This window comes from Seriola lalandi, unplaced genomic scaffold (assembly GCF_002814215.2).
Source record: "Seriola lalandi dorsalis isolate HSWRI2012SDOR001 ecotype SW California unplaced genomic scaffold, Sedor1 jcf7180002054249, whole genome shotgun sequence".
Lineage (NCBI taxonomy): Eukaryota > Metazoa > Chordata > Actinopteri > Carangiformes > Carangidae > Seriola > Seriola lalandi.
Genome location: NW_019524802.1, coordinates 247,511 through 264,803, shown reverse-complemented (window position 1 = coordinate 264,803; position 17,293 = coordinate 247,511). Strand labels below are relative to the sequence as shown.

Genomic DNA, 17,293 nt, shown 5'->3' with positions numbered 1-17,293 from the left:
TGCATTAATGTTTGTATGTATGTTGCACGTTACTGCTGCATTAACATTCAACCACTGAATAAATACTCTTCTGTAATGTGTTCTGAATAAGTGAAAAACTGTAATAATAACATTAATAACATTATTCAAGTAAAATAACGACAATTGGAATAATAATTCAAAGTGCTCTATAAATAGGTCTATTCGCGATTCAGGTACACTGTCGCTTTAAGAACCTTTGCACATACCGGAAGTGGTTTGGCCAAGTTTACAGTATTTCTACCAGGTCCAGTGAGTGCGGAGCAGCAGTATTTCTGTTAACACTTGTTAGTCTCTTATCGTTTAGCTTTAACTTTGTGCCTTTACATATTAACTCGGTCTAAACGATGGCCCATTATGAAGAAGTAACTGTGCGTGGGTATGATGAATTCTGCAAGGCTGTATCTGAAAGAAAAGGAAAGGATATTTTTGCTTATTTCTCTGGTAATAAAGATGACCAAGGAAAGAGCTGGTGTCCAGATTGTGTGAAAGGTAAACTCAGATATTTTACTATACTGTATATAATATAGCTATTCGATGCTTGTACTTTCATTTTGTGTAGACTTGATTGAAATGTTTGGTTATGTGACAAACTTTCCATTGCTGCAGTAATAAGATGGGTATGCTGGTTTGCAGCTAAGGATCTTGATACTGATTTATTTCATATCTGGTGCTCTTTCATTTAGTCATTTTTAAACAATTTACCTTCTTCCCTTTCAGCTGAGCCAGTTGTAAGAGGACAGATGACTCATCTTCCCGAGGGCTCTGTCTTCATCTACTGTCAAGTTGGAGAAAGAGCTTAGTCAGTGTTTTACTCATTTTTACTCTATCATCTTGCAGCTAACATTTAAACATTTAATTTAAACACACACATGCGCTGACACAAAACAAGAGCACACCATATTATGGCTGTAAGTAACTGTTATTTCCATTATTGAATTATTTTTGATGAATCAGATATCTTCTTTATAAAATATCATCAATAATGGCAACCACTGGTGATAAGAGCTCAATTCTCAATTGCTAACTTACAGCAGGACCAACAGCTAAAAACCCAAAGAATTCATTTTATAACAAAAATATAAGCAATTCTTTGTATTTGAGAAGTCACTTACCAGTAACCTGATAAATTACTAACATAGTCAGATTAACTTCCTCAGGGGCTCTGGCACAAAAATTTGTTGTTGGGCCCGTGTTGATCCGCCCAGTCAATGACCCAGAAATCAACCAAAAAGCTGAAATTATCAGTTGATTAAGAGATTAGTCAATTGACAGAAAATAAATGATAACAATTTTGATAACTGATTTACTATTTTAGTACTTTACTTGTTTGTTGATTTACTTGTTTCCCAGTTTTCTATGAAGGTCAACTCAACATATTTGGGATTTTGACTTTTTGTCAGATAAAATCAACAACTAGAATATGTTCAGTTGGGTTTCAGGGAATAATGATGAGCATTTTCCACTATTTTCTGACAAGTTGTAGACTGAACAATCAACATAATATTAAAGAAAATAATTGTCCGATATATTGATAATGAAAATAATTGTTGGTGTAAGCCTTACAGTACTTTTGTAATGGAATAATTTCCCCCCAGGTTTTCTGTGTGTTAATTCCTTGACACACATTTAATTGAAGCAATTTGATAAAACACTTTAAAAGAAAAGATCACAGACAGACTTAAATGATATGCAGTGCTTTGCCCACTTGATAATCCAACCTTGATTACCAACTGCTTTATGTGATCATCAAAATTTAAATTTTGGGTTGTTCAGATAATGGATTATTAATTACTAAATGACGCATATGACTACACATGGATCTAATTTTACATCTAAGAATCTAATTGTCAAACTGCATAAGAAGTTACAGTGAGCACAACTGTAACATTAAGATTTCTAGACAGACATCTTTTGTTTCACCAGAATAATCGTGTCGTATAAACAATAATTTAAGTGAAACCCAAAAGAAAAGGAGCCACGAGAAATTGTAGAACTTTTTACTTAACCCTGTAAATCTTTCAGAGCAAGGAGATTTTGTTTATAGAGGAAATAAAAGTGGAATTCTTTTTCTTTTCTTTTTTTTTATTTACTGTACATTCTCAGATACAGTATTATTTAGGAAAGCTGAAAATCCTCTTTGCCATTTCTGTGTCTCTCATGGTGCATTGTCTCAGCTGCTTAATAATGTCTTTTTCATGCATCAGTTGGAAAAATCCAAATAATGACTTCAAGAAGACTCTGAAGTTGAGTGGAGTTCCCACCCTACTGAGATATGGCACAGTAAGAATAACTACACTTGATGTTTTATCAACGTGGAATAGCTTAAATATTTTACAGAAAGATCCTTAGAAATTAGTTACAAAATAAGAGACTGAATTCCAGCTATCATCCAGTTTTTTTTATGCAGCATTGAATATGAAAATCTAATCCTTTTAATATAGCTTTTAGACAGTCAAATTCCATATTATACAGCAATATTAAAAGTGAACCATGAAATCTCTTTGTTTCAGCCTCAGAAGTTGGTGGAGGATGAATGCTTCAAAGCAGAACTGGTGAGGATGATGTTCACTGAGGACTGAGGGATCCTGTGCTGTTCACATCACTCATAAACCAGTAAACCAGTAAATCTCATCCGCCCCTGTTCAGTTATAGCACTACTGCATTATTGAATATTGATAACCATTCACAAGATGCACCTCCCACTGTGATCTGATGCAAATTAGCAACTGTACTTACAAAAATAATGAGCATCCTTTTCAACTAATTCTATGCTGGAATAACACAGAATGGATGTAATTCATGCACACTTTTCTTGTTATACTTTATGTGCAATCAGTGGACTCTGTACTGTAATTTGAGGTGATTTCGTCTACTCGGTTATAAGATTTTTTTATTGTGACCATTTTCATGTGATTTTTTTTTTTTTGCCCTGCAGTGGGACTTGAATAAAGTGACACTTGATGTTGAATGTTTGTGGGAGAAGAAAACTTGTGTACTGTGTTGTATGATGATCATGGTGGTCACAAGCTAAAACAAAGTGACAAAAGTACAGCTTCAAAGTTCTGCGTTCATCATTAAGACTGATGCATTAGTGTGTGAGCAGGATTTTACTGCTGTAGCTGCTTGAGGTGGTTCTAGTTTAAACTACTTTATATAGAGTTCAGTTGTTCTCAATCCAGGGCTCCAAACCCTTCTGAGGGTCACTGGATAAATCTGATGGGTCAAGAGATGATTCATGGGAGAGGAAAGTTCTGATACACAAATCTGATTTCATTGACTCTTTCCTAATCTTTACATGACATGTTATTGGCCAAATCACTCTTTACTGGAACTAATATCATCTCAGTTGTGACAATTTTTCCCAACCAGTCATTGCTTTTTTGTAACTTGTCACATGTCAAAGAGGTTGGATTTGATATTTAACAATGCATTTTATTTTATGGGCTTTTTAAAATGTTAAAATCTTAACATTTACACTAAGATAACTCTAAAAAATAAATGTAATGGAGTAACACGTAGAATATTTCCCTCTGTAATGTAGTAAAGTAGAAGTATAAAGTAGCATCACATTGAAATACTCCACTAAACTACAAGTACCTCAAAACTAGGGAGGTGAAGCTCTGCCAGAAATCCCTGCTCTGGTTGAACGTTTGCTGTAGCCCAAGTATTTTCCTCTATTGGAAACTAGGTGGCAGCATATTCATAAGAACAGAGTGTGGTTTAACCTCAAGCTTATCTTTTTGAAATTTGAACAATTTGAATTAGAGTTATCTAATGATGCTGATTAAGTTAATAAATTCTTAGCTTTTAATGACATATAATGTAAATTTGAGGTCAAACCTATAATCCGGATGCTTTTAATCTGAAAATCAGACTGTGGATTTAAAACATGTAAACTTGGACATAAAAGAAATTAGCTGGATTTTTCTATTCTTTACACATAAAGAATCCACAGAACTTAAAGAAGAAGTGTCCTCTTCACAACCAGAAGAACCAGATGTGATGATGAAAGTGTGTGCTTTCGGGAAAAAGAGCGCAACCGCTGTTGCAGTCAGGGCGATTTAAGCGGAGCGCATTCCTGCACAGCGCTCACACCGGAGGACTAGCAGCGGTGAAACACAGACCGCAACGCCTCACAGGAGCTGGGAGCTCACTTAAAACCTCACGTTGGAGGTGGAATAAGTGCTGGGTGTCGCCTGAACATAGCGGTTTACATGTACAGCAGTCTCGGCTGAGGGCAACATTGTGTGTTCGAGGACTGTACGCTGCGATGTCGGAGTTTCTGGTGAGTCTACTCGGGGAGCGGCTCGTCAACAGCGAGAAAGCCGAGGTGGACGTGCAGTCGCTGGGCGCCAAGCTGTCCCTGGTCGGGCTCTTCTTCGGATGCAGCCTGAACGCCCCGTGCAAGCAGTTCAACGGCAGCCTGTGCGAGTTTTACAGCAGGTTCAAAAAGACGTCTGATCATAAGGACAAATTGGAAATCGTCTTCATCTCGTCTGATCAGGACCAGAAACACTGGCAGGACTTTTTGCAGGAGATGCCATGGCCTGCGTTACCTTTCAAAGACAGACACAAAAAGGTAAGATGGGTCGTGGTGATGAGGAGGAACGCTGCCAAATCACTGCTTATTCTCTGAGGAGGTTTTAGCGGGCTGGAAATGACTGGGGAAACCCTTAACAGGCCATTTCTGCCTCCTCTGCCAGTGCACAGGTGTACATGCTTTTAATTTGGGTCATGAAATTGGTTTCCCTACATCTTTAACCTCGTTTTAGTCACATTCTTTCTGATCTGACGGTAATCAAAACTGTGTGTCTTTTAGAAATCAAGTCAAACTAGTTAGTGGAAACACATCTACAACTGCATTTAATATGATACATAAAATCAGATTTAATAGAATCAGTGGTTAAAAAACAGCCAATTAATTTCACTGGCATTTAATCTTAAAACCCCCCAAAAATATATATAACTGAAATGTCAGATAGGCTTGCACAGAAAAAGTATTACGATTTTAATCAGAAATTGACTTTTAAAAATCATATTCCAACCTCTTGATTATAACACTTGCAGCCAGTGGAGGAACTATTTATCCCCTGACTTAATGTTATCAGGATGATCTCAATGTGGCAGGCCACACAGAGGTAACTGAAAGACTTCATTTCCCTCTGTCTTTTCACTTTCCACAGGCTGATCATTTTGTTGAGGGAATACTCCTCAAAACATAACACTTCAGATGAACATCAAACAGCAGTGTTATTATATTACATTTAACATATTATACATGTTGCTGCATATGTAGCCTGCCCAGTAAAGGCCTTTTTATTTTGACATTTTCTCATTTATAGCTTTCCCTGATTTCCTGATGGTGTCAATAATGCCTAACTTAAAGTGTTTCTAGTTTCCTACTTTGCTTTATCTGACTTATTAAGAACTTTTTATTTTAGTCCAGTTTTTGTAAATTATGAGGTGTGAGGATTTATTTTCTGTGAAATGTGTGTGGAAATGAAGTACAAATACTTACTTGTCAGTGGAAACATATTTTTAAAATATACAGTATATTTTTATTTTAGGGTGTTACTGTACTAAGGTATTAAGGTTGACTGCAATCAGATATTTTCTTTTAGATCTGTTTTTGCAGAAGTTTTAATATCATAGGTAAATATTTGCTTTTCTTTTGTTCATAGCTAAAACTGCCAGATGAAAAAATAAATGACTCATAAACATCTTGTGGATAAATTATTATTCTCTATAATAAATTAAAAGGATGTTTTAGCGGTTTCCTTTACTGGTTATTAAGTGGATATTTGCAGCTGTAGTCTTTGCAAACTATAGAAAAGGGGACGATGTTACATACATTGTGTCTGTGGGCCATCCCTGCTTCCTGGTTGCAGCACAAGTCTCCTTCTCCTTTTCCTAACCTAAATGTTATAGCAGATGAGGCATAAACAAAGATACTATGGCGAACTGTATTTGCATAGTATCAGTTATGCATATCAGTGAAGGCAGATTTTTGTTTGCAAAGTAAAATGTTAAGAACCGGCCAAATAATGGTAAAGAGGACTTGCTTTTTCAGATAAGGCCCGATTATAGGCTACTTTTAAATAAATAGAGATACTTCTTAAAAATTATATAAAGAAAGAACAGTCTACGGCAAATAAAAATATATTTCAATATTGTTGATGTCATGCAATTTGTGTATAACCCATAGAGGACACAAATGTTTAATAGCCGGCGCGTTGTCTTTACCATTGTCTGTATTTTGTCAAATAGGATGGATGATGTATGTTAAGTATGTCTACCTCCTTTTAGCCAGTTCAACCCTGACTCTTCTTTGTGTAGGTGATGCTTGACTTGGACTGACTCATTCTCTTGCAAATTCTTTCAGATTGCCAGTGATGATTTCCGTTACAGTTCATAATGAAGTCCAGGCGTGAATAAAGGCTTAGGGATGACAGGAGAGTGGGGGTTGTCTTGTTGTTGTCTGGGGGCAGAGCCCATCCGTCGCCACGGTTGCAGCAGTTATTGTGTTCTAACTGCCTGTGGAAAATATCTGTTGCGTCAACACGACCGTTGCTCTTGCTCTCGTTGGTAGTCCCGTCGGCTGTCTTGGCCTTTATGAGAAAAGAGCAACGCAGCCGTGCATCTGTGTTTTGCAGAGGCCTGCAGTTTCGGTTCAGTCTGGGCTTCGTCCAACCTTCGGCCTGTTCTCTCTCAACATTATAACACAGCCGTGGAAAGTCCTCTTTCAGTCAGCAGCCTCAGTATAGTAACTGTAGTTTATAAATGTAACATCTCCAGAAGCATGAGCAGAGTGTGTCATTACCCCTCATCATTCACTAATTAATTCATGATTAATGCATGTTGGCATTTAAATTTTATTATAACGGTGCAGCTATGTACGCTGTGACCTGTGCCTTCATTTCCACTGCAGCCTTTCTCCTGTCCAAATGGCTGTGCTTATCTCTGGAAAACTGGATATAATGTCTTCTGCCTTCAGGAAAACATTTTTTAATCCATAATTCAGGTAGTTGGTGCCTTTAACCCTCCTCTGTGTATTGTTGGTTTAATTAGTTGCCTGTTGCCTGAGGATTTATGCGTCTTAAGGTGACAAAAATGCACAAATTTTCATTTTTTGGTTATAATCAGATGCGTCTAATTTAAATGCGAGAATCACATTTTACAGGTCAGGAAGTGTGAAGTTAGCTGCAACGGTGATAAAATTGGCTCTTAGTGACAGAGGAGGAGAGACTGCTCGTGATGTGCCAAGATGTCTGAATGTGAACGTTACAGTAATTGAAGAGGATCTATGTGTGCGAAAGACAGACCTAATGGGTGAGTGATGTTGACCCAGCCGAGGGCTCTGTTGATGTTGTGGGTCTGCGGAGACTAAGTGGCCCTCTCACCCTTCCTCTCAGGGTCTTTCTAACTTAGTGCAAGCAGAGCTCATCTCCTGGCGAAGGATGCAATTTTTCTTCAGTTGCGTCTTTCAGAGACTCGCCGCCCACCTTAAGACTCTCTGACTGTACTTCCTCCTCCTCCTCCTGCTGTCCCCCCCCCTCCTCTGCCCTGCACTGACTTGGCTATCTTTCTCTTTCTCACTGGAGGCTGTCCTCTTTTCTTTCTACAAAGGGGTTATCCAGGCCTTCCCGTTGCAGGAAATGTTTGTTATTTAATCAAGAAGGGATAATATTCTTGATTAAATGCAGAGAGAAAGGAAAGTCTGGTGCTGTTAACTTAAAGTCAAAGCCAATATTTATTTAATCTGTCCTTGGAAAAAGGTGAAAACTGTCATGTAGTTCTCTGGTGGTTTTGTAACCAAAATACACTGAGTGAAAAGTGTAATTACCCTTTATGTCTTGGTGCCAGTTGACTTAACATAGTTATTTCCTCATGTGTATACATGACTTTGAAAAATAGGAGTTTGCCAGGTGTGTTTTTTGGGTTATGAATGTTACACGTGCATCAGTTATAGACTGTGGTGGTTGGTTTCGGTTTAATGTTAATGTAGGGAAACTGTTAATTGTCTGTATCTTCCACTCTTAAGGTGGTGTCACTCTTAAAGCCAGACAGGCCGAGAGGTCAGAACATTGTTTCTTTCAACAGCATACAGAATATCCACTATTGGATGTCATCGAGGACCCTCAAATAGCTCATTCTCAGTGAGTGGACGACTGCTTGTTGTTCAGGGATAGCCAGCTGTCTGGCTGTCTTGGCTTGCTGGCAGTGCCTTACATGGACTTGGGTAGCAGGAGTGTGAGAGCTCCATGTAAATCAATTAAAGTCTTAGCCAACGCGATGTGAAAACCCAACTTGACCAAAGGGGGAGAACAAGCTGAGATGCTGCCAGAGCTGTTCCTGCAGGAATCGAAGGGTGTGTGTGTGTGTGTGTGTGTGGGGGGGGGGGGGGTCACATCGCAGTGACAGAAAGGCCTCTTGTTCAAGTCCTCCCGCTCGGCGGTTCTGTTCTGTAGCTGGCCCCCAGAGGCAGGACACCCGCTCGCTCGGCCCACAGCCAGGGGCTAAGGGTGCAAGGGGCTTCAGAGGGGGGCTAAGGAGGCATTTCATCAATATGATCTGCTGAAAACTGTAGTGCACGCTTCCGATCATGCATCACAGCCCTCCTTGCCCTGTGACAGCAGAAGTGGCTTGAAAAGAGCCTGAAATATTTTTATCTGCAGGTGATAATTCTCTGCTCTTGATCTGTCAGGGTCGCATTTGGTTTTTGTAGGCGTGTGTCGTTAGATGTTTCCTCCTTTGTTGTGTTCACTCCCACAGTGTGGGCTAATAACGTCAACAGACTGGCACATTTTTGAGGGCTGCTGTGATGTGGAACATCTGTAATTGAGAGCTTAAGAGTTAATTGTAGGATTCAGAGAGGATGTGTTCGTCACCAGTTTGTGCTCAGCCTGCTTTTACTGCAGCTCATGGGAACAAAACTCATGTATGGCATCAGCAACAAACTTGGTTCTTTAAGATCAACAAGTAGGTAGTAAGAAAAAAAAACATATCTTATTGCTCCTATTTAGGCCTTGATATCACCTCAAAGGCAATTATACTGCACATAAAACCAATAGCTTATCATTATGTTACTTAAAATATGCAAGATGTGTAAAATCCAAAGACGGTGACTCCTCCTCAGGAAGGTTAATTACAGATCATGTGTGCAGAGGAAAACTAAGATGAGAGAAATAAAACCAAGGCTGGAGAAGATGGAGCAAATATGAGAAAGTTAACAAGAGTGGCCTAACATGACTTACTCTAAAGCTGTGAACCTTAAACTGTGGGACTCTCTTTAAGATTCCTGACTCTGATCAAAGTACAGAGGGTTTAGTAAGTAGCCTAATATGAAGTTGGCTGTGGTACTAAACAGAAAATGAGCTAATCCCTACTTCAAGGCATTTGACCCTGGCAGATTAAATGACAAGTAAAACCCTAAAACGACAGTTCAACTAAAGTTTTGTATTATTTTGATACTTAAGAAGTTATGTTTGAGTGTTTGTTTTTTTGTTCTGTTTTTTCTTCTGTATTCTGTACCATGTAACCAGATGACTACAGATTTTCGATGCAGTATTTTTCTTTTGGACGTTTCTTATTGCCAAACTTAACTGTAATGCAGGGTTTTTTAATGTATATGGTGGCATGTAACAGCAGTAGGTGCCTACTCGCTCCCACAACATGACCCAGGTCAAAAAGGAACCCGCTGTATGTTGGCATAATACCACATTTAATTGTAGTAGATAGTCATTTTGTTTACATGTGCATATTTTGACTTTGTTATTGCACAGAAAAAACTACAGGTTATGCTCCAGACCTTCATTAGGCATTTGCATCTCTGGATTGTTGTGCTTCAGGTATGATTGTGTGAGTTTATTATTGGATATTTGCAGTGTTCTCCTGTTTTTGTTAGCACTGCAGCTGTGAGTGTGGATCGTGTCAGCAACAGTAAATCATCTGCTTCCTGTAACTGAACTGATAAAATAGGTGTTATGTAAACATATGTAGCATTATAATTTAAATGCAACTGTAAATGCACCATGGCTTTTGTAATTATGTCTATTTATACATTCCAGCTCACGGCATTTTGGTTTTGTGTTACGCTTACATTTCAGTTGTGGTCAGCTGACCTTGTAGAGACTTTTACCTTGACTCCGGCTGGAAGTGTGCACGCCTGGCTGCAGTGCTGTAGTTTAATGTGACTTCCATTGTCCTGCAGCTGTGAGGCCTTGTTGCCGTGCGCCATATTTGACAAGAGCTTATGTAAAGAATGTGTCCAGACACCTGCTCCACTGAGGCTTCTCAGGGCCACAGGGCATGGAAACAGTGTGTGTTTGTGAGGGCCCGGGATACTTGGCAATGCCAACTGTTACATCTCACACCACCAAGCTTGTGTTACTGTCTTCTTTCACTGCCCATTGTGTCCTCTTTACTGGGAGATCTGTAATGTTATGAGAGGTGACAATGAAGATCTCATCAGAGGTGAAGTTCTGAGGCTTAAGTTACCCAAGTGAGAGTTTAGGGAACAGTCGCACTTGTGTGTCTCATAAAAACCCATACCCTGCGGCAACACGATCTGTTTTTACTTCCGTTATCTACACATTAAACGACAACACACAATAGCTGTAAGGCTGCGACCTCTGTCTGTGGTCCACCAACCACTGAAACGATACTCTGGGATTGACTTTTCCTCTTTGTCCCTGTGCTCTCCAGCTGGACGGCTCCTGGACCGTCTGTGGTTTTTTTTATTTTATTTATTTATTTTTTTTAGTCAGGACTTTCCAAAGCAGAGTGACGTTAAAGATAATAGACATGGGGAATGTGTTCACCACAGTGTCTGCAGTAGCTCTCAATGAGAACAACAGATGATTCATCTGCTTGCGTATATTATCCCAAACCAGTCCAATTGTCACATACTTACCAGTCAAATCATCCAAACCAGTGCAGCGTAAAGTTCAGCGTGCAATCGCTCGATATTAATTTCGGATTCTACTGATGACAGGAAAGCAGCTTAGACCAAGCCTCTTTCCTTGGAAATAAGCAGATGGATGTTATTTCAATTCATAAATCCACCATCATCTGCTGGTTTGTTTTGTTTTGGGTTTTTTTTTGTTTTTTTTTTTGTTTTTTTTTTTACTTCTTTTTTCTATGCCATTGCTCGCTGCTGTGTTTGAGTTTATTCCTCCTTTTCTCTTCAAGGATGGGTTGTTGTGCGTGGACCCTCCCCCAGTCAATCCTCCGGTCTCTAATTGCCCCACACCGCAGCTCAGCAGCCCTCTCCAACATAATAACAGCATAGCCGCCCCAGGGGCATCCTGCCATCCAGAGCTGTCTTTCGTCCTCCTTTTGTTATCTCTCCTAGATTGAATGTTGGCTCTTTGTGATTGCTCAGTTTCCCCCTTCATCATCGCCACTGATCACATTTCTTAAGCTAAATGTAAAAGACACGATGATGGATGAGCGTTTTGGACTGTCTACATTCACAGATTCCCATGTTTTATCGCTGACACTCAATCAAACCTATCTCAGGATATCTGCTCCATCAGTGAGTGGCAGTGTTGATTTGATGTAAATTTATTCATAGCATGAAAATTTCTGGCGTGACAAGTTTCCCCCTTGGACGATAACCCTTTCCCTTCCATGTGACCACCACCCCGCTCACAGGGTGGAGGCACTGTTGTGTATGTGCAAGCTGTAAACCCCCTCCCCACCCTCACCCACCCTCCCTCCCTCACTGTGGTGTTTTCATCCAAGTGTAAGTGCTCCTGCAGCTCCTGCTCCTGTCTGAAAAGAAGCTCGCCGTACAAAGAGACCCACTGTCTCAGCGTGTAGCATGGCACACCGGCACCAGCCCCGCTGTCTTGCCTACAGTCTTGCTGTTGCATGTGGCGAAGGGATTTTTATCTAGCAACTGACATGCATGCACTCTGACAAAGTGAAGGGAAAAGGTAGCTTGATTTCTCAGTGTTTTGTAAGTGGGAAGAAAACAAAAGAAATTAGGATGTGATTTAAAAAAAAAAAAAAAAAAAAAAAAAAGGAAGAAAGAAAAACATCCACACAGTTGTGTTTTAAGAGGAAAATAAACATTGGAATTATAAAGCGGTGTGCCGATGAAAGTGACAGATAAACAGTTGAAAAGATTAAAATAATAGAAAAACAATTGAAACGGCTAAAAATAATGGATGAAGAGTTCAACCGAGCAGTGTACGGATGCAAACGCAACAGTTCAACTGTATGAAAAAATGATTGGAACAATATTTGATGTAGTGTTACTTTCTTTTAAGGATTGTTTTAACTTTCTTTTTTTTTTTTCCTGCAGTGTAACTTAACATCCACTTTAAAGTCAGTTGAAATGAAGACATTTGGAGCATGACAGGCGGTGTGGATGGCTTGATGGGACTTAATGGGGTGGGGGGTGGTTGGGGCGTAGGCTGTGTCAGACAAAAGCGACTGGGGACCACTGATGTATGATAACTGCTGTGCTGTGGTGTGAGGTAGTTGTCTGCATGTCTACATATGAAGACGGAGAAGAAAAAGAGAAATGGGAGTTACTTTCTCAGGCTGTGCAGATGGAGAAAACGCTCTGCTCTGCTGAGCCGTGTGGGCCGCCACGCTGCATGACAGGGGACAGAGCAGCATCCAGCCCACGTCTTGTAGGGATTTAAGAAGACTGCTATAGTATAAAATGCTTGGCCTGTGCAGTGTATCTTATTTATTGTCTGTCACTGTAATCACATTGTGGGATTTTAAGATTTCGGATCGATTTCACTTTGTCAGTTTTTTTTTTTTTTTTTTTTCCCATAGCCAAACATCAATCATGATGTGCTGCGTAAGGATAAAGCTCTTTTTTTTTGCTTTTTTTTTGCTTTCATATTTCTTTTTTTTTTTTTTTTCTTAACGACTTATCCTCATCTTACAAGAAGCAAGTCTGTGGGAAAATGAAGTTGTAAATAGTGTGGATGCACAGGGATGAAGAGTTGAAAAGCTGTGGTCATGTGAACATTTTTGGGAAATGTGCCGACTGCTTTCTTGCTGAGAGTTAGATGAGAAGACCAGTACCATCCGGTCTGTATGGTAAATATCTATAATCAGCTGCAGGTTAGCTTAGCTTAGCACAACGTAGAAACAGCTTAGCACAAACTAGCTTGCCTGTGTCTGCCCAAAGGTGACAAAATCCAGCTACCAGACCTCTGAAGCTCACTAATCAACATGTCATATTTTGTTTGTGTAATCTGTACGAATGACAGGTTGTGGTTTAACAGCTGATTATGTGACACTTTAACCTGACAGAGTGGTATTTATCCGCTAATCTAACTCTCGACAAGAAAGCAAATAAGCTGATTTCCCCAAAATGTGAAAATGTTCAGTTAGTCCTCTGATGAAATATCGACAGTGCTGGACAATATTTCCAATCTGCCACAACAGTGACATCCCATGACAACCTGCTGCCAGCATTTGCACGCATTCATCCGCCCGCCAACCCCAGTCAGTCAACTACAGACAGATGGAAAACGTTCGCAGAGCACCAGAGGAAAGTGAACAATATTAAAAATCCAGAAATAGCACTTTGTCACAGTCTTTTTGACAGTTAAATGAAGCTTGCACTCCCGCGGCCTGTCTCCACCGGGGGATCAGTGGAGAAGTCGCCCAATCTTCTTCATAATTTTAACTCGCTTGCTCACATATGCCTTTTTTTTTCTTTTTTTTTTTTCTTCCTGTTTCAAGGAGCTTATGTACATGTGGAAAAAGGTTTCGACATTGCTGACCTCACATCATTCAGATTAGTTGTTCCTAACTGAAGGTTGATCCTTACTTTGCTGCTTGACACATGCTACATTTACAGTGAGCTGCTAATCTCAGGATAATGAGGCAGCTGAGGATATATCATATGTCTAATAAGGTCAGGTGCCACCGCAGACAGCTCCCCCAGAAGAATCTTTTCCATAATATTGAATCAGCTCTTTCAGTCACTCTTCACGGCGTAGCATGGTAGCAAGTTAAGAGTTTTGCAGAACAGTTGCAGAAAGAACGAAGAAGTAAAAGTAAGCATCTTCAAACGTACTTTTTGTCGGAGCTCAGCAGCTCAACAAGATTCAAGAATTGTGTAGCTCATTTAAATGCTGTCTTTGCAAAGCTGGCACGTCGCATTAAGAAAAAGTGGAGAAAAATGTAGGGGAGCCTGGCTGAAGCAGATCCCATGGCCTGTAGTCTGCTCATTATTTTCGTAATAACCGGAGAGTCACTTGGAATCATTTCCAGGTGCACCCAGTTCCAGGAGGTTGCACACAAACATGCGTCCTTGAATTCAAATCGTTTTACGTGTTTCTGTTTCCATTATTAATCTGGATATTCAAAATCATCTGCAGGCATGTTCGCTGAGGTTAGTGCGTTTGTGTTATTTGACACCGCTGCAACAACACGCTCCCCACATAATTGCACATTATATCTACTTGGACAAATGGATATGTTGATATTCATTGTTTGTATCTGCCATGGCGTGTGTGTGTGTGTGTGTGTGTGTGTGTGTGTGTGTGTGTGTGTGTGTGTGTGTGTGTGTGTGTGTGTAAGCCCCAAGTCACGTGATTCTTTAGAATACATTTTGTGTGCTATTACTCAAGGTCAGTGGTGGGCAAGCTAATCTGGGAAACAAATAATGGTGCTGCAGTGTTGCTCCTAAATTGATCCATGCTGGTGTAGTATCAGTTACATTAACCATATGAAGCTGGTCTTATTCTTCAGCTGTCTGCAAAATATTTTACATGCACTCAAAGCCTGTGGCGGAGCACAATAAGATCAGTGTCTTTAATGGGTTGCACAGGCGTAGAATATCTTATCTGCCTATGCCAGTTACATTATGTGATTATTGGTCATTTCAGTGTTGGTGATTTTAAAGCTACTATATGTAGAATAAGTACAGGAGTAAAATTGGTTCAGTCGTCTTTCTTTTTCTTTTTTTTTTTGGCTCTTAAGGAGTAGCACAACAAGCTAAACAAACACTTTCCCATTTTCATCTTATGAAGTTGATATGGCGAGGCAAATACATTTACATATGCACACATCCAGAAGACATTGAGCAACATTAATATTCATTTGAAATTGTGTTTCTGGCCACTTAATCAATGTAAATCTGACATTCACTCTCCTTTTTGCTCCGTTTTGTTCTTCACCAACTCCTGAAGGAAACATCTGCATCTTTAGCTCCTAATTGTTTTTGGGCTTTTTTTTTTTTTTTTTAAATCAAAATAAATGATTTTTATTATGTAGCTGTTTTCAGACCAGGAGTCATCAAAAAATAGCCTTGAGGCTGAAATAAAATCAGCTCAAAAGCGGGCCTTTGTGTAGGAGCTGTACAGAATGCAGTGAAGTCTTGTTCCTTCACTTCAGCTGCTAGTAAAGTAAACAAGCACAGAACTTGACCTTGCTGTTGTACATTATACAGAATCCATGTGTTTCTCAGCAGGAACAGGCCAAATGATGCACTGATGGTATCCCATATGGAGGTACTGGCAAAGCTGATGGCTGCAACAAGGGGGGGGGGATTAGATGTAAAAGTCATGAAGGCAGGGGAACACTAACCACGACAGAAAGCAAGGGTGTCATGGGAGGCGCCAATTATCTGAAAGAGAGGGATTCTCACTGAACTCCCTCTGAGTGAAGCACTAGCCTTGGATTCATCCTAGAAGTGGGTCCTGGAGCGTTTTCTGAGGCTTGCCTGTGCGTTCATTTCTTCAGCTGTCACATCCCATTTTGCAATCAGCTATGCTACGTCTTTGTTCAGTAAAAACCCCACCGCATGCATTCCTCACATATTACAGCTCACGTACTTGCTCCAAGGAATGTGTTAGTCAGAAAAGACTCGCACAAATCATCAGACACTTTTTGTTGGTGAGAGAGTGGACCCCCTGCTGAGGCTGCGCTGTAGCTTAGCTCTGCCTCTGTGTTGGGGGCTAATCGCTGTTTTGATTAGTCTTTTTTTTTGCCAATCTGTTTGCACGGAGCACCGATCCCACGGCCATGTTGAATGAAAGGGTTTATCAGCTTAAGCCTGTTGTAAGGAGCACGAGAGGTCTCATCTTTTCACTGAGGAACGAGAGCAGCCCTCGGACACAAGTGTCCAGGCAATTAGAGACGCCGGGGCCTCAAAGAGAGATTACTGCCGCACAGAGTTGCGGTCGACTTCTTTCTTGTCCTGCACATTGTTCACGCGGGGTTGAGACTCATGATGATCGGTGCTGTGGAGGAGGATGTAACAGGACTCGGTCACAGGGCTTATTCTCAGGGGAGGATTCAGTGGATGCAACATCAAATTATAAACTTCAAAACCATAACTCACTAAACTGTTTTCCTACAGAGTGATGACAACGGTCAGTCTTGCATCCTAATGTTGTAGCGGCCACATTTTTTGAGGTGGTTTGGAATGTTGTTTTTGTCTTGTGTGTTTTTTAGACTCTCAGCACATATTGTTATACACATTTGCTGCTGTAATGTGAACATATTCTAATGGGACTATTTTGAAGTTAAATTGCAGTTTCCAATCTGGCCTGGTTTTGATTTGGCTTGATATAAGGAAACATTACATGTTGAGTGGAAGAGTGTGACAAGTCCCGGTGGAGTAAGCGAGCGTCAGGGTGCCTGCACACCCAAATGAAAGTAACAGGACTTCAGGGACATTTCTGGATTTACATATTGCCCCCGACCCCCACTCCCTTTCATGGTTGTCTCTGTGGCAGCTACATTGGGTTTGTATAAACATTACTTCAGATGTTGAACTGGGCTGACAGGGTTACTGCACATGGACCTTGAGCCAGAGGGACCTCCAAATCATGACAGCATGTGGTGTGTTTATTCCCAGGAGACTGGCAGGGGTTTGGTTAAACTACAGATACTGAGGGTTGGGGGTTGGGGGGTTACAGTTAGTAACAGTTGTTGTGTGAATGTGGACAATAACATCTGGTCAGCCTAAGTTTCAGCCATATGATGATATATACTGCTGTGACTAGCTCTTTCAACTTTTTTTATTATCTATGTTCATCTTGGACCTTATACGCAGAGTTGCACATCAGTGAGGATGACTGGAGAGCTGAAATAAGTCTTGAGGTATTTAATGTGCTGCATTAGCAACAACAGATATCCCCATCTGGTTATTTTAGACATTAACAGTGCACAATGTTGCATAATGATCATGATTCCACAGACTCAGCAATCCCTCACAACAATTTAAATTATAACAGTTACACTCTGTTTATAATTTAAAGTTTGCCTTCATGATGATTAATAATAA

General features: G+C 40.2%; 2 protein-coding genes across 3 annotated transcripts in view; both read left to right on the top strand.

Moving 5' to 3' along the window:
* Positions 1 to 246: 246 nt before the first annotated feature.
* Positions 247 to 3,008, top strand: txndc17 (thioredoxin domain containing 17). Its single transcript, XM_023404574.2, has 4 exons — positions 247 to 510; positions 739 to 820; positions 2,226 to 2,301; positions 2,532 to 3,008. The coding sequence occupies exons 1-4, from the start codon at positions 366 to 368 to the stop codon at positions 2,598 to 2,600; spliced, it is 372 nt and encodes a 123-aa protein (XP_023260342.1). The 5' UTR covers positions 247 to 365; the 3' UTR covers positions 2,601 to 3,008.
* A 1,091-nt stretch (positions 3,009 to 4,099) lies between these two features.
* nxn (nucleoredoxin) overlaps positions 4,100 to 17,293 on the top strand; it is a 100,577-nt gene continuing 87,383 nt past the window's right edge. Inside the window, exon 1 of one of the 2 annotated variants that reach the window (XM_023404580.2) lies at positions 4,100 to 4,600. In XM_023404580.2, the coding sequence (XP_023260348.1) occupies positions 4,292 to 4,600 (309 nt within the window). In that variant the 5' untranslated portion in view covers positions 4,100 to 4,291. The remainder of the gene's footprint in view (positions 4,601 to 17,293) is intronic. The other variant, XM_023404581.2, reaches the window with a different exon arrangement.

Coding starts and splice junctions, on each gene's coding strand:
- txndc17 (XM_023404574.2), top strand. CDS start 366: ATGGCCCATTATGAAGAAGTAACTGTGCGTGGGTATGATGAATTCTGC. Junction 821..2,225: donor CAAGTTGGAGAAAGAGCTTA/GTCAGTGTTTTA, acceptor TTCATGCATCAG/TTGGAAAAATCCAAATAATG. Junction 2,302..2,531: donor CCCTACTGAGATATGGCACA/GTAAGAATAACT, acceptor TCTTTGTTTCAG/CCTCAGAAGTTGGTGGAGGA.